At 43.9% G+C, this 24,264-nt stretch overlaps 1 protein-coding gene across 1 annotated transcript in view; it reads right to left on the reverse strand.

Annotated features, from left to right (window-relative positions):
- The window catches only part of LOC110518696 (R-spondin-2-like), an 81,319-nt gene extending 59,181 nt beyond the window's left edge, over positions 1-22,138 (reverse strand). Inside the window, exons 1-2 of the mRNA XM_021596144.2 lie at positions 21,609-22,138; positions 21,016-21,314 (exon numbers count right to left, since the gene is read on the reverse strand). Coding sequence (XP_021451819.2) covers positions 21,016-21,115 — 100 coding nt within the window. The 5' untranslated portion in view covers positions 21,116-21,314; positions 21,609-22,138. The remainder of the gene's footprint in view (positions 1-21,015; positions 21,315-21,608) is intronic.
- Positions 22,139-24,264: the final 2,126 nt, after the last annotated feature.

Consider the following 24,264-nt stretch of genomic DNA (forward strand, 5'->3'; position numbering starts at 1 on the left):
ACACTTCCCTGGATTAATGACCTCTGCCTGCCCTGACCCTGAGTCTGCCGTTCTGTACCTTACTGACAATGCCCTGGATTACTGACCTCTGCCTGCCCTGACCCTGCCTGCCGTTCTGTATCTTACTGACACTTCCCTGGATTACTGACCTCTGCCTGCCCTGACCCTGAGTCTGCCTGCCGTTCTGTACCTTACTGACAATGCCCTGGATTACTGACCTCTGCCTGCCCTGACCCTGCCTGCCGTTCGGTACCTTTCTGACACTTCCCTGGATTACTGACCTCTGCCTGCCCTGACCCTGAGTCTGCCGTTCTGTACCTTACTGACAATGCCCTGGATTACTGACCTCTGCCTGCCCTGACCCTGCCTGCCGTTCGGTACCTTTCTGACACTTCCCTGGATTACTGACCTCTGCCTGCCCTGACCCTGAGTCTGCCGTTCTGTACCTTACTGACAATGCCCTGGATTACTGACCTCTGCCTGCCCTGACCCTGCCTGCCGTTCGGTACCTTTCTGACACTTCCCTGGATTACTGACCTCTGCCTGCCCTGACCCTGAGTCTGCCGTTCTGTACCTTACTGACACTGCCCTGGATTACTGACCTCTGCCTGCCCTGACCCTGCCTGCCGTTCTGTACCTTTCTGACACTTCCCTGGATTACTGACCTCTGCCTGCCCTGACCCTGCCTGCCGTTCTGTACCTTACTGACACTGCCCTGGACTACTGACCTCTGCCTGCCCTGACCCTGCCTGCCGTTCGGTACCTTTCTGACACTTCCCTGGATTACTGACCTCTGCCTGCCCTGACCCTGAGTCTGCCGTTCTGTACCTTACTGACACTGCCCTGGATTACTGACATCTGCCTGCCCTGACCCTGCCTGCCGTTCTGTACCTTACTGACACTGCCCTGGATTACTGACTGACCTCTTGTAAATAAACATGTGATTTGAACTGTCTGCATATTATTCTACAATGTAGAAAATAGTGAAAATCAAGAAAAACCCTTGAATGAGTAGGTGTGTCCACACTTTTGACTGGCACTGTATATCTGGAACAATAAGAAACCTGGAACCAAATTTACCAAACAAATTAGGCCTAAGGATTTAGGAGTCTCTTTGACAAATCTGCAATTATAATACTGGTCTGCTCAGATCAAGCACATGATTAGTTGGTGCATCGACAGACGCCACTCACTTTCGGTTGAGATGGAATCAATAGCATGTCATCCAAGCGCATTGGCTTCCTTACCATTTATTAATAGCCTTGAAAAGATCCTGGCCTTATCTGACAATTTTGCACAACATAATACACTCTTAGCTTGGAAAGATGCAAGGAGGTATTTGCAGATTCCAGACCATATATCACTCTGGTCACGGATTGCCCTTAATCCACATTTTCCCCCCAAAATAAGGAGTATTGGACTTCTGGACTGGAAGACGAAGGGTATTGCTGACCTTAACGCCTTTATTTACTCAGGACACTCAATCGTTTCAACAGATAAAAATGGAGTTTGACTTACCCAACAAAGATTTTTTTTTAAGTACCTACAACTTAGACACTTCATAGAGGGTCAGAAGAAAGTCGATAAACTATGTTTTCAAATGACTGAAGTTGAAAAACTATTTACAAATACTACTGTTTGGTGAGTTTTAATCTCAAACATAGATTCTATTTTATTGAACAGAAGTGCCTCAGCCTATGATGTGTTGAGACATGTTTGGGAGAGAGACATTGGACATGCATTTGTGAGGAAGAATGGGCTTCTATCTGCGAAAGGGTCTACCCCAAATTAACCTCCATAAGCATACAATAACTACATTTCAAGTGTTTTCATAGAACCTACTTTACACCTCTCCGCCTTCCCTAAATGTTTCCCAATGCATCACATGTATGTTTCAAATGTAAACAGGACACTGGCACCTTCATACGCGTTTGTTGGTACTGTAGCAGAATCCAGTCTTATTGGAATGATATTCATTTACACATCCAGAAGATCTTAGGTAGATTATTTGGTAGACAACTTATATTTGCTCTGCTTTGACTGTAAAGTTGTGTTAGACCCTGCCTGACTGAATGTCTGTTCAATACCCTTGTTTTGCTTAGCCCCCCCCCCCCCCAAAAAAAAATGCATATCATTATTATGGTCCACACCTGAAGTACCATCTGCAAGAATGCGGCTTTCTTAAGCTTCTGCTATTCTACCCCTAGAGAAACTTACCATTCATCAGACGTCTGATACATTTTGAAAAATCTGGTCTCCATTGTGGTCCTATGTTGAAAACCTCCCATAAATGACCCACATTATAATTGTGATGTTTGTATATGATTTTTTTTTTCTCTGATTTAGGACTGCCTTTTTTGGTGTAATATTTTTTGCTGTCTCCTTATTCCTTTTATTGTACTTAGTCTGTATGGAGCACTTTGTTTTGTTTTCTATGGAAACCTTGTTAAAATAAAATTACATTCTAATAAAAATATCCTAGATTCAATACAAAAAAAATAACTCCTCACCTGGAAATTAGAACCCAGTCAGTCTACGACCATAATACCAAGTCTCTCTCTCTCTCTCTGTCTCTCTGTCTTTCTCTCTGTCTCTCTCTCTCTGTCTCCGTCTCTCTCTCTCTGTCTCTCTCTCTATGTCTCTCTCTCTCTATGTCTCTCTCTCTCTATGTCTCTCTCTCTCTATCTATCTATCTATCTATCTATCTATCTATCTATCTATCTAATCCGGGTCCATGTTATTGCATCAGGTCGTAGTGAAACGTAGTGCGTTTCAGACACAATCTGGAAACACTCTGAGAACCTTTCACCCATCTGTCTAACTCAGTGAGGGGCTCCTCTTAGCTCTCACCCTATGCATTCTTTCCACATCTTATATGAAGAATCCAGGTTGGTTCACATTCTTATTCATTTCTTTATGATGGATTCTGCCTAAAGTCCCATGTACCAGGGTGAGATCCGACATCTGGGTTTTCTCACGTGAAAGAAACCTCATTATTTTTGCTTTTATGAACATTGAAAAGGTGACTGACCCAATGGTATGGTAGTATGTGTTGCGGTCTGTTCCCACGTTTCATCCAAGTTGTGGAAAACCAAATGAGAATAACCTTGGCCATTAAAATATATATATATATATATATATATATACACACACGCACTAAATATATTTTCTATTGTGCACATTTGCAGCTAAAAAAGCCTACGAAATGGTAATGTCAGCGATGTGTGTTTCCCATTTTAGGTTGGCTTGGAATGTCACACCGAGCACTTTGGCACTGGACACCACCTCAAGTGTGTGGTCGGAGATGGATAACGGCAGAGGTGGGTCAGGATTATGGCTGGAACAGGTACACATGACTGTATTTTGTTGGGTTGAGCATCTTGTTTTGTTCTGAGCAGTCGGCTAGTTGGTTGAGATCCTGCTGTATGGTGGAAATGTCACATTAAAGGTACAATTTGCAATATCCTACAGCTGTGGTCATTTCAATTAATTAATAATATATACCTATTGATTCTATAAGAATCTTACTTATAAAGCCCCATGAACTTAGTGCAATTGTCTTACCCCAACATGTACTTGTTTTTTACTCAATAGTTAACAGTAGTCGTTGTAAACGCAACACGTATTGCCTCAAAATACCTCTAGCATAATACCTCTGGCATAATAAAGAAAATTAATGAAGGATTGTGCCTTTAAAGAACTGAAAAGAACAGGAAAGACTCATAGCCCCATTTGAACTGAATTGCACAGGAAAAGCAGTGAGAACTGCCTTGATGTGCAGCTGACAAGTCAGTGTCATCTCTACATGAGGTCCCATCAAATACTTTATCGTGCAATCAGGAGAGGAAAGTAGAAACAACAGCAATACTATTTAACGTCATTAATCACATTACTTAAACATCCCATTAAAAAGCATGACTATTTTGATAGCATCACTTACTAACGCGACTAAACTAATTTCATTACATGATGCATTTTTAACCGTGTATAGTTGTCCCTCTGTGGCACATCTCTATAGAATTCTCTGTGATCTACTCCTACTGTCACTCTGAATGATCTTCCAGCTACTGACTGGCACGGTGCTCTTGTCTATACAGCATCTGCCTCTGGTTTTCATGTTGCTATGCTGTTTAGATGCCCGTATGGCCAATAGGTCTGTGCAGGTGCTACAGGGTTTACTAATCTCCAGAGGAGAATAACAGAAAGAGTTAATGGGTGACTCAACACAATGGATCTTATCACTCTCTGGCCATGCTCGAAGACACAAACATGTGGTTTATGTTTCTGCCCTGTGGTTTATGTTTCTCTCTCTTTTCACCCTTCTTTTTTGGGGGGAATTTTTTTATATTTGGTATTTTCCACTCCCCGAATTCCTCTCAAGCTGCGAGAGTGAAATGTGTTTTCCTCTCTCTGAAAAGGGTTTGAAATAGAGAAGGGGTGGGTGGAGGTGAAGTGGCTTAAATTAGCACACCTGTTGGTAATTTATCACACATAAACCTTGCACCTAATTTTCACACCTGTACCGCAATGTGCTGCGAGTCCCAGTAATTCACTCCCACGTGGTGTTTGAGTCCTGGGTTTCCCCGCAACGCCTGGCTCGGAATGAGAGGAGAGTGGACATGACAGCCTATGAAGAGTGGACATGCATGCTTGGCATTTTTGCACCACATGTAGCATGGAACAGTCTGGCCTCTTCTATCCTATCCCCTCCCCACCCCTTCCTTTGCTCATACTGCTTTTACTCTACCAGCCATGGATACTTCAGGTTCTTCACATCTGAAGGAAAAGGTGGATGGATACCAAGCTTCTCCCTGCTGTGTAGCACGAAAACAAACAACCCTGAGGGCTCGGTTCTATTTGAGACATCCCAAACAAACAAAAATATCCACACAAATTAACACACACCACACACACACACACACACACAGGGCTCTAAATTTTAAAGTTGACTTGGTAGCACTGATGCTTCCAACCTAAAAAAAAATGTAGGAGCACAACATAGAATTTAGGAGCACCAGAAAAGCAGACATTTTTTATTGATTGAGATAAAGCCTATATTGGGTCTATATGAATTATAGCTACTTCTGAGGCACAATGATGTGCCCTAGACACTAATAAAGACTTTTTATTATAAAAAGCTAAAACATTTATACAAATAGCTGTAAACCGAGATTTACTGAAGATTATTTTTTTAACAGAACAGCTTCAATGCACCTCAACATAGACTCTACAAGTGTCTGGAACTCTATTTGAGGGATGCCACATCATTCCTCCATGACAAATTCCATAATTTGGTGTTTTGTTGATGGTGCTAGAAAACGCTCCAGAATCTCCCAGAAGTTTTCAATTGGGTTGAGATCTGGTGACACACAAACTTGCGCACGCTCCTTTCAGACCCCTCCTTCAAAGTAACTGAGATCTCTTCTTCTAGCCATGGTAGCCAAAATAATCTCCAACTGTGCATTTTTATACATGACGTTAAGCAGGATGGGATGTTAATTGCTTAATTAACTCAGGAACCACACCTGTGTGGAAGAACCTGATTTCAATATTACATTGTATCCCTCAATTGGGCAGTTACCGTATAGGATCACACTGGCAATAGAGCAGGTGTTGTATTACTTGTGAGGCACAGCTGAGTGAGTCTACATTTAAATCATTTGTTTTTTAAATATTACTGGACTGATGTTGTCTGCATCTGATGGTCAGTTTCAGCAGAGGGAGGGAGGGAGCAGAGGGTCTGCCTCTCACCATCCCTCCGTCAGGACTGACCGTGACCAAAAAGGGGACGCCCACTGGGCACAAACTGATTGAATCAACGTTGGGTTTTTTTATGCCGGTTTTGGAGCAGTGGCTTCTTCCTTGCTGAGCGGCCTTTCAGGTTATGTCGATATAGGACTCGTTTTACTGTGGATATAGATACTTTTGTACCCGTTTCCTCCAGCATCTTCACAAGGTATTTTGCTGTTGTTCTGGGATTGATTTGCACTTTTCGCACCAAAGTATGTTCATCTCTAGGAGACAGAACGCTTCTCCTTCCTGAGCGGTATGACGGCTGCGTGGTCCCATGGTGTTTGTACAGATGAACATGGTACCTTCAGGCATTTGGAAATTGTTCCCAATGAAGAATCAGACTTGTGGAGTTCTAAAAAAAAAATTCTGAGGTCTTAGCTGATTTCTTTTGATTTTCCCATGATGTCAAGCAAAGAGGCACTGAGTTTGAAGGTAGGCCTTGAAATACATTCACAGGTACACCTCCAATTGACTCAATTAGCCTATCCGAACTATAGTTTGTTAACAAGAAATTTGTGGAGTGGTTGAAAAACAAGTTTTAATGGCGAAATATTCACTTCCGTTTTACCGGTCAGGAAAAGTATGGCTTCATTCCCAGAACCAATGGTAAACCAAAAACTTCAAAGGAACCTAATGTGCTAGCTGGGTCTCTAGTCATGGGTTTTAAAACTTTTGAAATGTCATAGTATCAGCGCTCGAGGAAGCTGCAGACATGGTAATCTCAGCAAATCGATTAGCCAACCGTAGGCCTATAGGTGCACTTGATTTGCTCTCCAGGCACGAGGGGTATGGCACTTGGAGGCAGTGGTACAGCAAAGCCTAATCATTACAACAATTATTCTGGTAGATTTTTTTGGTGCAAAACATTTAGGAGCATGAGACCAAAATGGTTGCACGTTAGAGCCCTGCACACACACTGTATACATAGTCACACTGACTACCACTACGGCCCTCCCTCTCTCCACTGGGTGAACATGAAACGTGCCACACTGTTCTACCTCATTAACCCTTTAACAAGATACAACCTCACACCCCTGCTCGGCCCTGCGGCCCGGAGGGAGATCTAAGGTGATCCACAGGGTCAAAAGTGGAGCGCTCCACAGGAGGGGCCGATGGCCGAGACACGGACTTACTTTCACACATGGTCCACGCCACAAAAAGACAACTTCAAAGCATCGTTCCCTGGCTCCAATATCTCCAATCCCACCACCTTTCACTTGAGAGTGAGAATTGAACTGCCATGGGTTTTCAAACTTCAGTAATTAAGGACTGTTTCTTACCTTTTACAGATAGATCTGTAGAACAAAATATCTACCCATTTTTTTTAGCCCAATTCATACAGTCCCATTTTAGCATATTCTTGTTGCAATAAGCCTTTTATATCTCCGTGCACATGAATTTGAGTAGACATGGGCCAATGTGGGTGGACTTCTATTTTAATAAATCCTTTATTCATTTGTTTTAGGCAAGTCCTAAGAAACATAAGACTAATAATTTATTTTCAAAAGAATAGAATGGCTTATTTTGTGTGTGTAATGTCGTTACTGGTCTGTGCAGCTTATATGCTACATGGCTGTGCCATGCCATGCACATGAAATCAATAGTTGTTGTGCTCATTAAACAGACGAGACACTTAGGTTACCCTGATCACAGTCAACACAGACGGAGATTCCGTGAAACAAAATCACATTGATTGATTAAGACGAGTCATAGGCTTTGTGGTCGGGAGTAAGCCTAGGCTACTAAGTGACTGCGAGTGAAGAGCAACATTATCCACTTGTTAAGCTACAAAACATGCTGACAAATGTTCTGTTCACCAGTGCTTATACATGAGCCAACGAGACAAGATGATCGTGAGCAGCATTCAACTCGACTTAGCTAACGTTTTTCTACAGCCTAATTGTCACCAATATTCAAATGTGGATTCAGTGAAGAAGAAAAAAAATCTGACATTGATTGATTTATCAAGACGTGTCCCCACCCTTGTCTCAATGAAGCGTGAAACGGTGCTGAAATAGTTGACCACACGCGGGTAGGCTATTGCTTCAAATGTATCATAACTATTGGATGACTTTCATCCTGCGTGGGCTATGAGAAAGAAAAAAAGAGATGGGTGAAGTGACATGCCTCGCAAAGTTTAGAACTGGCAGGAGAATGGTAGTAACGGGCGCTGCCTAGCAACCATCAAGAGCTTAAGAGAGTAGTCCTTGTCAATGCCGCCTCAGCATTACGGCTACACTTCATACCGTCGTCGGAACTTTACTGCAATCATGATTAGGACGGTTGGCTTTTAGCAAAAAGCTGGCGGGATGCTAAAGTTGGTGGAAAAAAACTTACTGGTTTGAAAGGTGTGTAAGTCACGCCTGCCCCCGCTCCCCCTCCCGGCGCTCGAAGGTGCCAGGCTTCCCAGCACTACGCACTCCTGCCACCATTATTACGCACACCTGTCTTACCCCCGTCACGCGCACCAGCGTATTATTGGACTCACATAGACTCAATCACCTGTTTATTACCTCCCCTATATGTCAGTTCCCCATCTCTGTTCCCTGCTGCTGCAGTGATTGTTGAATGCCGGTGTTTTGCCCGTGTGCTGACGCTGTGCCTGTCTTGATTCATGTCTGTTCCTTATTAAATGTTGACTCCCCGTACCTGCTTCTCATCTCCGGCGTCGGGCCGTATAGAATGCAGCAGCCATCTAACGAAGCATCGGGGAGTGCTGGTGTTCTGGTTGGTGGTGACGACATGTCCGGGGGCCGCCGCTGATGGAACCGGGGGTGCCTAAGCCAGCTCGTCGGGCTTCCACGCACTAGCTAGCTCGAGAAGTTCTCGTCCCGGTTGGCTCGGTAGGCACCCATCCCACGTCAGGCCTCAGCCGGATCGCCAGGGTTTTACGCCTCAGCCGGCTTGCCAGGCATCAACGCTTCAGCCGGATCATCAGGCTCCCACGTGCCAGCAGGATCGTCAGGCTCCCACGTCTCAACCCGGGTCGTCAGGCTCCCACGCTTCAGCAGGTTTGTCGGGATTTTACGCCTAGCCGGTTTGTCCAGTGCCCGTGCCTCGGCCAGCCCGTCAGGCTCGCCCAGGTGGGACACCGGGTGGTGCCCCTAGAGGGGGTACTGTCACGACTGCTCCGCTCCCCCTCCCGGTGCTCGAAGGTGCCAGACCCCCCAGCATTACACTCTCCTGCCACCATTATTACGCACACCTGTCTTACCCCCGTCACGCGCATCAGCATATTATTGGACTCACATAGACTCAATCACCTGTTTATTACCTCCCCTATATGTCAGTTCCCCATCTCTGTTCCCTGCTGCTGCAGTGATTGTCAAATGTCATTGTTTTGCCCGTGTGCTGACGCTGTGCCTGTCTTGATTCATGTCTGTTCCTTATTAAATGTTGACTCCCCGTACCTGCTTCTCATCTCTGGCATCGGTCCATACAAAAAGAGTCCTATTAGAGAGCATTTCCCATAGAAGTAATGAAATCGGATGGCAAAGTACAGAAACATTTTTAAGCACTCCACACCTCTAGGGGCAGTATGGTATGTGCAATAGGTGTTCACATTAGGATGGTGAACTGTATGTCTAATTCACAGGGATGGTTGACATATTAGAGCTGTGATGGGCAACTTTGATGGGGGTAGGGGTCACAAAAAATCTGAAATCATCATGAGGGGCCGCAGTGGTTTGCGGTTCTGCGTTCCCACACATGCAGTCATGCCTTTTGAGGGCCCTAAGTGAAAAAATGTTCAAATGAAACATTTGCAGTTTTACAGCTAATTTCCTAAAATGTTTCACATTTTGCCATAGTTTGGATAAAAATATTTGCAGCTTTGAACATGACATCTGAGTGAGAGTGACTAACAAAACCAATGGGGGCCACTCGGTCAGTAATTCGACCATGATTAGTACAAGTTTAGATAAGTTAGTCTAGCCAACTATCAATCAATTTTTGTTGTTGCTGTCAGGCTAATTGAGTGACTGTCAGTGACTGACATAACAAGAATAAAACTGCTGATGCACAACCAAATTTCGAAATTGCACCTGGTGTATTCTACTATTCTAACTCAACAGTAAGTTGAGACTCCAACCGAGTTCCTAAAAATATATATTTTTTTTAAATAAAAAAATCAAGACGTGTTCGATAGGATAGATAACGCGATATGCGTGAATTAGGTGGTGGCTTCCATCCAAAGACATGGGTGGTAATGTCAGCCCTGAGTGTCTCATCACAAAGAGGTCATCAGCATAGAGTAGGCGAAGTCCCTACCTTGCAGGTGTCAACATACCACACTACTTACTGTTAAAAATGAGCAGCAAATTGTTTTTTTATGCAAGAACCGCTGCTATTACTCAAGCCCCCCGAGGCACTGGTCGTGCTAAGGAGTTATGATAACTCAAACCATAGGAGTCTCTTCTCTTGTCTAAACAATCCTGCCTGATGGAATTCCTAGCCCTGCTGTGGTAGGGTTACCATACAGCGTCAGAAAACTACACTCTTAAAAAGAAGGGTTCCAAAAGGGTTCTTCTGCTGGCCCCATAGGAGAACCCTTTATGGTTCCAGTTAGAACCCTGTATGGTTCCATATTTTCCTTGAGTTTCAAGTAGAAAGACCATGTGAACCCTCTGTATGGGGTCTACTTGGAACCCAACAGGGGTTCTACCTGGAACCAAAATGATTCTACATGGAATAGAGTTGCAAAGGTGGTTGCAAAGTTTACCAGTAAACTAATAGAATTTTGGTATCTTTCAAGGATTTTATGTACTTCAGATTATCACAGGTGTCTGTAATTATCTCTGTCCCACCGTGTGGCCTTATCACATGTAAAACGTATGAAATAATGAAATAAGAATTTTACAATAAAACACATGACAAAAATGAAAAAATATGATCCTAAATACAAACCATCAATTTAGTGAATACCATTGATGTTTAATATGAGGGTTTCAGCATGAAATACCCTTTACATTTTATTACATGTCTTTATTAACTATGTCAATATGTATTTGTTGTCAATGTTTTGGCATCAAACTGGTGGATTTTATATTTCGAAGTTAATTGAAAGTCATGTCATTTGATTAGATGCTTTTTTCATTCATTGGACTATTTTCTCTTGAACCATATGGCTCTATCTACTAGAAACTCATGGAAAATATGGGCACAGATATAATAAATGAATATGGTATGTGAAGACATTTTTATAAATTACCAAAGTTAATTGCCATAGATTTTCTGTTAATTACCAAAATTACTCAAGATACCATTAACTTACTGGTAGGTTTGCAACCCTAACCTGGAACCAAAAAGGGATCTTCAAAGGGTTCTCCTTTGGGGACAGCCGAAGAACCCTTTTAGGTTCCGGATACACTCTTGCTATCCTCCTCTTCATCCTTTCTCTGCATCCTAAAAAAAGCTGATGGGTTTTTAGGTATAATCCTTCCTCTGGCTCTTACATTTAAATTGTGTTGTTTTCAACCAAACACTGCTTGCTAAAACCACACTGTACAGTGTGCGCGTGTGCACGTGTACAAGCGACTGTGCTTAAATGATGATATCCAGCCCTAAATGTCCATTACGCTTCGCTACTGTCCATTACGGCATCATGGCCGTGTCATCTCGAAACCCATTAGTGCGTAAACATGTACACTACATGTGACCCCTGCCTACTTACACCTATTAGTTAGGGCTCCTGTCTGTGAAAGTTGTTTATACAGTGTGCTCATGAGACCTGGCTGCCGTTCAAAGAAATCATATTGAGTTCAGGAGAAGTCGGCCAAGATGTAATACAAATAGCTGTAAGAAAAAGAAAGAAAGGAATTTGAAAAATGTTAATGGGTTTTTTCTTTTTTTCCCCTCCTTTCACTTTTTCTTCACCAATCTTCCCTGCCGCAGTTTTGTTCCATTGTCTGGTCCCTAAACCAAGTTAGCAAAAAACATTTTTTTTCAATGAATGGAGTTCAGTACCGCAACAAAGAGTATTCAGTAACCAAACAAGCTGGAAATGTGGGGTAGCCACACGGGACATTAAAATCATAATGCAGCTTGTAAATTTCCCTACACTCTTTCTCATCTCTCTGTCTGTCTGTTCTGTGTGTCCTGGCTGTGTGGCATGCAGCCAGAGCAAAGCGCACAAACAAGCATGGCTTTGAGTCAACACAGACAACAACGAGACAAACAACAACAATGACCACAACCACGCACTGACCAAAACCCAACCAGCTATATTACAGACACTCTTATGTCTGGGCCCTTGTGGAATGACTTGGGATGCATTCCATCTCTGACAAGGTCTGACGAAGAGGAGAATGCTTGTTCTGATGAGCAGAAGCCCCAAGTACACAAGACTAGGAACCATGGTTTTAACGAGCTCTGCCTTCACTGTATTTGGGTCTTGCCGGGACAATCATCCAGAGAAAGTAACTTGGTGCAACTAAATGGGACATTTCATTTTCAGCACTTGGTGAGAATATCTCACTGTTCACTGTTCTCTATCTACAACTCTGTAACTACATACTGTATGTAATGCCAGTGCCACCCATATGGTTTGGTGCATGGCATGACTAGAGGGCTCTGTTCACTTCTGTTAGAGCAGAGTGATGGTGCTGTGTTGACAGTCCTTTCCAGTGTGGGACTATCAACTGTCCACATTGTTAATAGCAGCAACATAGTGAGCCTAATTAGATGATTGACGAGGCATCTCATTTGTTCGTCTTGACAATCTCTCTCGCTCTCTCTTTCTCTCTCTAAGCTCAGCATCAGGGCCCTGTAATGACTACCAGCACTTGGCCCCAGCCCGAGACCTAATCCTAGATCCAACCTTGTGCCCAGATCCTTAAAAAATACAAATACTGCCCCGGTTCCAGCCTCAGCCCCAGCTGAGTAGTCCCAGCCTAGTTCCAGCCCCATACAGCACATGCCCAATATCCCATCCTAAGCTTCAGCCCAAGTCAAGCCCCTGTCCAATTCCAAGTCCTATAGCTCTAGCCTCAGATCGAACCCATGCCCTACCCCCAGCCCAGCACCAATCAGGCCGCAAGTCCAGCCCCAGCCCTACCCCCAGCCCAGCCTCAGTCAAGCCGCAAGTCCAGCCCCAGCCCTACCCCCAGGCCAGCCTCAGTCAAGCTGCAGGTCCAGCCCCAGCCCTACCCCCAGGCCAGCCTCAGTCATGCCGCAGGTCCAGCCCCAGCCCTACCCCCAGCCCAGCCTCAGTCAAGCCGCAAGTCCAGCCCCAGCCCAGCCTCAGTCAAGCCGCAAGTCCAGCCCCAGCCCCAGCCCTACCCCCAGCCCAGCCTCAGTCAAGCCGCAAGTCCAGCCCCAGCCCCAGCCCTACCCCCAGCCCAGCCTCAGTCAAGCCGCAAGTCCAGCCACAGCCCTACCTCCAGCCCCAGTCAAGCCGCAAGTCCAGCCCCAGCCCTACCCCCAGCTGCACTCATAAATCCAGGAGCCTCACTCAGTGGGTAAGGTGGGTTCGGGAGCACCACCACCACCACCACCACCACCTCCTCCTCCTCCTCCAGTACAGTACATCCATGTCCGGCGGATTCCTAAATTACAGGCAAGTTCCACACAGTGAGACGGTTTATTGCATCTGACCAGCTCACTTCCTCCCCATACCGAAGGCATTGCATGCTGGGCCTTATTTTGATGTGGCGTGTAAGCATAATTAGAGGTCCAATAAAAGCAGAGAGGGGGGAAAAAGGAGGCATGTCCATCTGTCGAGTGTTAAAGGGTGGGGAGGGGGTAGAGAGAGCCCTGCTCTGCACTCCGGATCACACAGCTCCACCACGCCTCCCTGTCTGTTGTTGTAGCAGCCATTAGAGCAGGCGTGGATGTAAATACTCTGCAGAGCCAAAGACCAACCCCACACACTTGTCTGTCTGTGTGTGTGTGTGTGTGTGTGTGTGTGTGTGTGTGTGTGTGTGTGTGTGTCTCTCTCTCAGAGGGAGGGGGGCTCCTGATCTCCAGTTACCAGGGCCTTGCAGAGATCGATCCAAAGTAGGTACTAGTCAGCACGCACACGGAGAAGAACACACACAGACATGGCAAACAAGAGTCAGATATGGCTCACTGCAGTAGTACAACACTGGACCATCCCTATTCCCTCCCTGCCCTTGTGTCTCTAGCTATGTCCCTAGGAGCGGTGATGTTAATGCAGCCCAACGACTGCGACCCTGCTGGTCATCGAGTTCCAGCTTCCAACATATGCCCTCCTTTTTTATACTGCTCCCCATACTTACAGTATTCCTTAAGAATCACACCAGTTGTGACCATGTTATTGTCAATACACTGTTCTGAGTAAATGCTGAGTAAATGCTTGAGTGTTGTTCTTCACATGAGTATAGTGAGAGGTTAGTTGACGAGGGCCTCCCTCTCTCTGTCTCTGGTCCGCTCTCCTACCTCTGAAGCCCTCGCACAACTCGCTTCTGTGTTTAAATGCTTCTTTTGTGTTGTTGTTTTATGCCCGCCACTTAGAAACGATCCCCACATTATGACTTTTATGGCCTAATAAACTCAAGAGTATCGAACCAAACTGGCTGGCCATATTTAGTAGCTTTATGCAAAAACGTATTAAGGTGTAATTGCTGTAGGCAGGCGCGCTATTGAGGGAATAACATAGGTGAGGGCTACAAAATTTCCCCTCGCACTCGAAAGGGACACTGGACCTTTTGTCTCCAGCTCTGGAGTTTCCAATCACCACTGGGAAATATGGAGTGTATTATAAGATTTATATAATAAGTCCATTTTATTTCACATTTCCGAAAATGAACTTTTACAGTGTGGTAAAATGTAGCCGGAAAGAAAAACATCTGTTTGGCATTTAGCGTTGCCAACATAATGGAATCCTCTGATGACAATGATTGAGGGTGGAAGAGAAGATCCCCCTTGTGCATTGCCCTGAGAAAAAGAAAAAACAGGGGCCGAATCTACACACAGCGACTGTTTCTCTGCAGTGACGTGATAAATGGAAACGTGTAGAAGCGTTACAAAGCCAGCCTTCTCCTCTGTGTGAAATGGATCCTCCTCAGTCTTTGCTCAAGACACGAAACAGCGCACAGGGGGAAAAAAAGAGAGAAAGCGGGAAAAAAAAACGAAACCCTCTAGTTTGCGAACCTACTGCAAACGCCATCGAATCAGAAAGCTACGTGTTGGTGCCAATTTAAATGAATTAGGGCGAATTGAGTTTATCGGGTGAAGGGGGCTAGGCAGAGGGTGAATAGGCAGAGGGTGAATAGGCAGAGGGTGAACAGATTTGTTTATTTTTTTCTGGTGAGAGATAATGAAGACAGAACAGAAACAGATAACCCTCAGCTTGTCACGTGGGTCCTGAAGAATCTCTCCGAGCCTGACTACAAGTTCATGACACCTGTGTTGTATTTTTTTTTTTTTTTTTTTTTTTTTTACCTCAGAGGGAATTTCCACCAGTGTAGCATGGCATCGGTGCACTGAGGACTGAGAACCCTTTCACTGGCTTCATTTGATACGACTGTGACTGAGACCTAGTAGGTCTGCTACACTACAGACAGACAGGGTGGACATGCTTGGGTTAGTGGGTCCCACCAGACTGACCTCGCCGCAACAGGTACTGTCGTTCACAGATTTAGTTTTTGTGACTGAATTTATTTGTCAATGCAGCCGAAAACTTGAATTATCTGCCATGATTTTCCACAAAACTGTCCAGACGCAAAAACACACCTGCATAAAGACTTGCACGCACACACACACGCACGCACAAACATATCCACACACACACTCACATTAACGGTTTGGCTGATGGGGCCTGGAAAGAGAAAGGGAACACGGTTCCTCTTAGACGCTGCAGCCGGGGCTCAGGTCAGGACTTGGCGAGCAGTAAATCCCTCTCAGGTGATGCAGCTCACATTCAGCCACATCCAGCTGATCTGCTTAAATATGTTCGTCCCCGTCCCTCCACTCCCTCTCATCTTTAAAAAAGCCCCCTCGGCAAGGAGCAGAACTTGGGAGGATGGACGACACTGCTATTCCACACCACGAACCACGGATCGCTTTTCAGCGTTTCCGTAAAGTGATCGTTCCATGTGCCGCTTGGCGTGCTGACTCAATGCACAGGACTCCTTCATAACCAGCCAGGAGAAACGCACTGCTGCTGTGGAATAAAAAAAAAATCACACAGTCCTCCTGGCTTAGGAGAGAAACGCAGGATACAGGGCACCCATCCCATGGATTAGAGTGGCATTATGTGAAAAAGCCTTGTTAAAAGACATGCCATCTGCGGGCCCCTTTTCACTTTTTCCAAAGGCAGAGTGGCAAAGCTGGTTTAAGAGAGGCCCCGTGGAGCATTCCCTCGGGGGGGGGGGGGGGTAATCACTCAAACACACATTAATTCTCTCCAAATCATCTCCAACTTCAATTACAAACCTTCTGACTCACTCCTTCACATCTTTCTAACTCACTCACTCACTCACTCACTTACAGTCAGTTTAAAATGGCTTCATGTCCACCAAACAATAAGAGGGACAATAAGCTATTTAATAGACAGTCATAAACTATTAATATATAATAATATATGCCTTTTTGGCAGACGCTTTTACCCAAATTGACTTACAGTCATGCTATTTGTATCCATTTCTCTTACAGAAAATTCAGAGTATTAGCAAGTGCGGTCTCAGTGCGTTCAGGACGGCAGGTAGTCTAGCGATTAAGAGCGTTGGGCCAATACCCGGCTAGGTGGAAAATCTGCTGATGTGCCGTTGAGCAAGGCACTTAACCCTAATTGCTCCTGTAAGTAGCTCTGAATGAGTGTCTGTTAAATGACTAAAACGTAAATGTAAGGCATATCCTTCTAAGTATTACCCACACTGTACTGCCACGTCAAAGAGGTGCTCATGACTGTCCTCCCCCTTTGAATGTGTGTGTTCATACTACAAGCAACAGGAAACAGGGAAACAAAAATGAGTGTCTCTTATTGGTAGTCCCTCGCTGTTTCAGTTTGTTTCCTTCTGCTTGGTGACTAATGAATACAACTTCAGCAGGTACCGTACTGACACATCTGATGCTTGGTGACTAATGAATACAACTTCAGCAGGTACCGTACTAACACATCTGATGCTTGGTGACTAATGAATACAACTTCAGCAGGTACCGTACTGACACATCTGATGCTTGGTGACTAATGAATACAACTTCAGCAGGTACCGTACTAACACATCTGATGCTTGGTGACTAGTGAATACAACTTCAGCAGGTACCGTACTGACACATCTGATGCTTGGTGACTAATGAATACAACTTCAGCAGGTACCGTACTAACACATCTGATGCTTGGTGACTAATGAATACAACTTCAGCAGGTACCGTACTAACACATCTGATGCTTGGTGACTAGTGAATACAACTTCAGCAGGTACCGTACTGACACATCTGATTCTTGGATGTTCTACATAACTTTTTCCATCAGATGTATCATCACTGTGTTTCATCTTCTCACATCAATTGAGTCCGTTTCCTCAAATAAGCCCAATCTCCATATTCAAGTAGACTTTGACACAATCGAGATAATTTATTATCACTTAGTGGTTACAAAGTTACTTAGAGATGCAATCTCGAGGTTTTGTATAATTTCAGCCAGTAGTTTTGAAAGTAGTGCCCGTTTTCTGTGTACTATGTCATCAAATGATGTACATTTTACATTCTCATTTTAGTCATTTAGCAGATGCTAAATCCAGAGCGATTTACAGGAGCAATTAGTGTTAAGTGCCTTGCTTAAGGGCACATCAACAGATTTTCACCTAGTCGACTTGGGGATTCGAACCAGTTACGCCCTGCAAATATTATTATAATGTTTGTTTTTTTGCATGAATGATACATTACGAATTTGTTCTGCTTAAGATCCTGGAGCACATCTGAGTATCTTCATCTCAAAATCTGTTTCATATCATTTTGAGAAAGAAGAAGAGTAGGCGGCCAGTACGTTGCAAATAACTTTAGTAAACTATTAACAGAATGTACTTGCAAAATACTACAGAGCAGTCAGCATTGTACATCACAACTGGACGCACAACTGGGAAACGCACTTTGACTACTAGACTTTTCCTCAGGCAACGTTGCAAAAATAGCTGAAGATTATTATTTGAACGAATCTGATTCGGATTCTTTTATTACTGTAAAAAAAAAAATCAGATTGTGGGGACATTCAAAACCGTATCATTTCTATGATCTTTTGAAACAGCTAACCTACAAAATTTAAATTCACCTTGGAGTGATTACAGAACACTAAGGGTACATTTTTTCTTCAGTGCTGTACAGTCTTTCACTACTATAGCCATGTCCTAGGAGTGGTTTTACAAACTCCCCTGACCCATGGTGCATCTCTTCCTCCAGGCAACATTGGTACTTGAGTCTGTTTTTATGTAGTCAGCAGGTGGCATCATTAGCCAGAGAATAAAAATGAAAACCAATATCCTTGAGTCTAGCAATGATATCATAGCAGGCTTCATTGGCATGATTTCCTCTTTTTTTAGTGGGCGGAGTGTGGGAGTAAGGAGGTGTAAATCATTGGTTTTATATGAAGAGAAAAAACAACTACTACAGTGTAACAGGGGATTGAGTCATGTAGTAGATTATGGGAGCTGCTTGCAAGACATGATCAAACCATGTACACCACAGATTCCCTTCATTTAGCCTTAGCCTGACTCACAGTTTGCCTTTGAACACAGACGGTTGCTTACTAGAACAGCCCTGCATCCTCTTACTATACACCCATCTCCTTCCCATACACTTCCCAAGCTAATCCAATTACATACTGTATGTCAACGGCAAAGGCTCTACTACTTATTTCAGCCAATTAATTTGAATTTATTTCAGCCTGAAAGGTAAAGGCATTTGTTCCTCCACACACGGGATATTTTTCTTTACGCATAAAATATATATGCCTGGGGAGCTTGACGTGACCAATTCCATATTCAGTTTTTAAAATGTGTCTGGGACTCAACACTCCAGACTGATTTGGAAACCTCACTACGTTACTGCTGCGTTCCAGAGCTGTCATGGTGAACCTTGAGGGCAAGGCACAAATATTCAGCCCTCTCAAAGCATATTGAACAGTGATCTCTCTCTCACATTCTTCTCTCAATAACCATAAAAAAATAAATGAAGGAAGTGAAAACCTAAAGCCTGGCTGCCTGCCAGTGTCTGCTAAATGTCGCTTTTGGCCTCAGTTGGACCATTCCAATCAAAAACAACAGGAACCAATCCTCCACCTTCCCTCAAAAAACAATCTGTACAAAAGCCATACATTGCTGAGGGCTGGGGCATCCAGTTTGAGATGTTCAGAGGGTCAAATGTAAGAGCTAACATTTTGGTCTCATCCCCACCTCCAGCCTCCACCCCTCCCTCTCCCTCTCTCTCTCTCAGACACACACACACACACACACACATGTACGGGTTATACCTCTCTAGCCTGTTAGCCAAAAGCATTTCAACCACTTCTATCAACAGCAAACACAGAAACACAGACAAACACACACATCTATGCCATTATCAATGTGCCTCTCTCCCTATAACATCTCAAACTTAACCAGTTCCACTCTGTGCCAAAAAGTTTGATCCCATTTAAGAACATTATATTACGGCGCATCTGAGATCACCCCAATCCTAAGAGAAAAATAGAGGAGCAGAGAAAAGTGTGTCTGTGCAAGTACCCCACAGTGATTGCTTGATTATTTGCAGATGGGCAGTGGAAGGCTTGCAGCCAGGAGTGGAGGTTCCCCCTGGCATGCCTTGCATATGATTCAATCAGTGATTGCCTTACATTGACTTTACATTGACTTGCATTGAGAAGAGGACCATCCTACTGTACTCCACACCACACTGTATAGACCTAACATGTTCTGTTTAGGGTATTGGTGCTATAACCAGGCTACCATGGGATCAATAAGGAATAGCACATGCACTTCAGATTAAGCAGTGTTCCCTCTCTCCCTTACCACCAACAGAGTAAGGACCTTGCTTATGTCACAGATCGAGAGGGGTGCTGCTAACAGCAGACACACTGATGGTCACAGTCTGCTCATTCATTCCACATTGCTGTTTTTACCAATGGGCTAAATCCCCAGAGGCGATTGTTATGCATGTACCAACTGTTCAAAGATAACTCTGCGGTTATGAGATCAATTAAAACCAGCTTAGGAGGTTGGAGAGGTCGAATTCATATGACAAGGGAAGGGGGTTCCGCATCTATTCATTAAAACTCCCACAATACGCCCCCCTAAGCCGCTGCGCTCCACAATAGATAGAGCCGCACTACCAGCGTTTTACCGTCTCGTCGCTGTAGCCTACTAAGCAGTACCACATTTAATTAAAGACACAGACCTCTCTTTGTTGGCACGGACAGTCGGACAGGTAAGAGCACAGAGAGCCCGAAGCAATTTGGGGTAAACTAGGCTATTTGACCAAACGACTCACCAGCAGCAACTATGTAAGAAATATGAAGCAGATAATATCACAAATCTTATCAGGCATTTTATGGTTGCCAAACCATGACGATTATGTGTCCAAGACGCACATTTTGCGCATTTGCCAAAATGTCCCCAAAACTGAGCTTCATGAATGACCTGTAATCTAGTAATACAACTAACAATTTGTTCCAATTTAGAAAAATAGTTTCCACGTTGAACTCATGAAGTTCCGAACAGTTGCCTCGTAAAACATACCCACAGTCTGGACAGACTCGGCTACTGCTTTACATCGCTGTGGGACTTTTCGTTTTTGGCGGGATGGATATATTAGGTGGATCGAATAATGTTTTTCACTGCGCTTTTAATCTTAAACCGGCAGTCGGGTGATAATAGCAGAGTCCAGGAACTCACGAGCGCATTTACCAGATATGCATCACCTCAAATAGCCTTAGTCTACAGGATGCTGGACGGTCACTGATCAATATACCGTGCTCAGGGCGATGATAGTGTCAGTGTGTAGGAGACGTGCCAACGAGTTTTGTTTGAAAACATTGGCACGGTAATTATCTAATCATGGTTATGATGACATCATCATAAGCAGAACCGGATATACAATGGCAACAAATGTTGATTAAACTCTTGGTCTCTGAATGTTCAATATTATCTTTCCGACCATGTCGATTTTTCTTTTTCTAATGTTGCTGTCTCAGAAACTATCCAAAACTTCTCGCTTTCAACTGTCACATTGTCATTGATGCTATATGCAGAGATGGACGATTTTTTCACGTACCTCTTTTGTTCCTCCTCCAGCGATTTGACTGCGTTTGACAGTTGCTGTACTCCATACAGTTCAACACGATTAAAGTCAATGAGAAAAGTCGAAACTGCATCTGGACGGCTGGTGTTCCGACTCGAATAAGAAGTGCCAATGGTGTTTGGGATGAATTATCTGGTTCGCTTCCTCCAGTTTCTTGAATGATTCCAATTTGTCACACATTAAACGAGCAGCGACAACATAGTATCTCACCGCGGGATAATATCATTTTATGAAGATCACCGTTCCTTCATTCACAAGTGTACCTTTGCGTGCTGTAAAAAAAAAAGGGTTATTGTGATAACACACGTGACGATATCCACATCTATCCAAACATGTGAAAAATACTTGATCTAAAGAGTTTAGGAGGCTAAGCCTACTGTATTTAAATACACTGCAAACATGAAACATTTTTTTTCTGCCACACGTGTTAATTTACTCTCCATTTTCGACAAAAAAAAAGAGCTTGGCATGAAATGAATTCTAACGCCTCTAAAAACAAGCAATAACCTTCCAATATAATGAGCGCAAGAAGCTGTGTTTAACAGTGAACACAATATGAAACATACCTGCATGTGACAGTCTAAATCCACTTCAGAAAGCCACAGCGGGTCTGGAGCATACAGCATCACCTCTTGTATGAAAAGTTATTCTGAAGAGAACAGAAGTCCGAGTGATCTCCCTTCTCCTTGAGACGCACGCGAGTTTTATTCCGGTAATACCTATTTCCCCGCGGAGAGCGTGTCCTTTTTCACTCCAACTTGTCTACACCATTCGGACGTCCCGTTTATCGTTGGGTTTTTTAAAAGCAAAGGATGTGAAGCCAATAGATTCTCCTCTAGATTGTCTGCATTTGCGCTTCGAGCAGATGGTGAAGTGGTAGGTTACTACTGGTCCTGATGCTTGGGCTGCTTTCTCATATAGCTGCTCCTGTCACGTGGAGATGTCTAGATCTTTGGGGCTGCTCAGAATTAGAAGCCCCTTGACCAGAGTGAAGTGTTTTTTTCTTATTATTTTAGATAATGAAGATGACACATGCTATTTAGCAGCCTAGGTCATCACGCTACACCGAGGCTCCCTCAAGGTCCTAGTGCATGAATCAACTCAATCGCAGCCGTTTTGATTCTCGCGTGAAATTACGTACAACCCGTGACGTTAGAGTGGGGTATTGTTGAAGGCTATCAACCCCTAGTTTGGACGTTGAATGACCGAAAGACTCTCTCAAATTTAAAATGATAAAAACAAATATTAGGGTACTTTACGTTTTTTTAAAAAAGAAAAGGGTTTCTATGGGGTTTGGAAACGGAGATTGTTTGGTCGTCCAAATTATTCACATTTGACCAATGAGAAGTGGTCTTGCTTGTACCTGCATGGTTAAACTGTTATTTCCACTACATGACAAATAGGCCTATTCATGTCTCGAAAAGCTAGTGAATTGCAGTGCAAGTTATTCTCATTTTAGGATTTCAAAGAAAACATAGTTGTATGGCTTTGGTCGAATTTTAATGGATAAATTGTTAAGACAATGATCATAACCATCAACATTTTACCTTCATCGTTGCCATCATTCTTGTAATTTGCTCTCAAGGAACAAGAATGCATGCAACTTCAAACTTACTCTAGGAGAATGTAATGTGATTGTACAACTATTTACTCCCACGAATGGATGTGATATAAAGTTAGTAACTTTAACAGTTAAACAATCTACCTAATCAACTGACACAAAACTACGCATACTTGCATGACCTCAAAACTAACTGAAAGGTAAGTCAAGTGATTACCAGAGAATAGGCCTACCGGTCCTGAAAAAAATACCAGAAAAACCCCAGGTTAGGCCCTACCTGAGATTTCCTGATACCCACCTAGGTCCATCATAGCATTCACCTCCAGTTCTGATAGAAATAGGCTGTAAATGCTGTACCCCCTTTGACCACTAGGTGTGGCACTTAATCTTTTATTTATTTTAGGAAATTAGTGTGTGTCAGGCACTTATCAGAACACAACTGTGTGCCCCCAATTGGGAAGCAATATTCTACTCAAAATAAGTAGAGTAGAGTTTTAGGAAATGACTGAGGCCCAGTCGTTACAGATTGGTGTAATGCATATGGTACGCTCCAAACGTAGTCCTTGTATATAAAGCACACATCTAAACCTTGGATGTTTTCTTTTTGAAAAGCCAGAGGTCAATTCAGTCCGACCTGTCAAAAATAAAAACGGGGAGGGGGGGGCTTTGTAGTGAAAACATTCAAATATAGCCATGGAACAGAGCATGATTAAACATGTTTGTAGATAATGGAAAGAGGAGCAGCATCATATAGGAATACCATTCCAGAGAAAACCAGAGACCTTCCATGACATTTTGTCACACTGGTTTTATACAAGACAAGCGTTCTAACCTCAAGCAATAAAAAGACAATGTAAGTCTTCCATTTCATCACTGGGACCGCTTGCAAACCTTTTGTGGGGGGGAAAACCTTGGGACAATATGTAAAAACAGAACCATGGAAGTTTCCCAGCCAAAACCGATAGTGACCTTTTGCCTGACTGTTTATTTCTTTATTCGAGTGCAGTGACAGACATTGTGGTCAAAGGGCTGTTTGCTGCAAGTCTGGTATTGGTCTGGACATCCTACTAAAACAATACAGGAGAGTGCACTGGTAAGGTGAATGATAATTAAGGGCTAGGATAACTTTTATTTTCATGATGCGTCATGGCAAAGGACCGGCAAACCAATCACTTTATCCTCCCTGCTGGCCTGGTCCAAGGTGACGTCAGTGTTTGAATCGTCTGGCTCCGAGCCCTGAGTGCCAATGCAAGCTGAAAGCACCTCTTCTTTGCTCCCCGGAGACGTAGCAGACGTTGCTCCCCGGAGACGTAGCAGCCCATGAAAGTTTGTCTACCAAAGCACCACTAGTCACTCACAAGAGTAGTCACCTACCTGAAACCATCTCCCCTTTTAGAACAAGGTCAAGTTGAGAGGTTAAGGGGAAAGAAAGTTAGGTGAGAAAGACAGAAGCTGAAGTAAGAGTTGATGAGATAAGAGGGGGGGGGGGGGGGGGGGGGGGGTGAGGCGCAAGAGGCACATTAAACTGATTAGTCTGACTAATGGAGGTTTACGAGTCCCTCATGTCCTCAGAGGGAAAGATGACTGGCAGAGAATATGACCACTATTAACTGTACATCACCTCTGTCTGCCCCCCCTCCTCCCACTTCCTCTGCTGTGTG

The sequence above is a fragment of the Oncorhynchus mykiss genome, chromosome 3 (assembly GCF_013265735.2).
Source record: "Oncorhynchus mykiss isolate Arlee chromosome 3, USDA_OmykA_1.1, whole genome shotgun sequence".
NCBI classification, from domain to species: domain Eukaryota; kingdom Metazoa; phylum Chordata; class Actinopteri; order Salmoniformes; family Salmonidae; genus Oncorhynchus; species Oncorhynchus mykiss.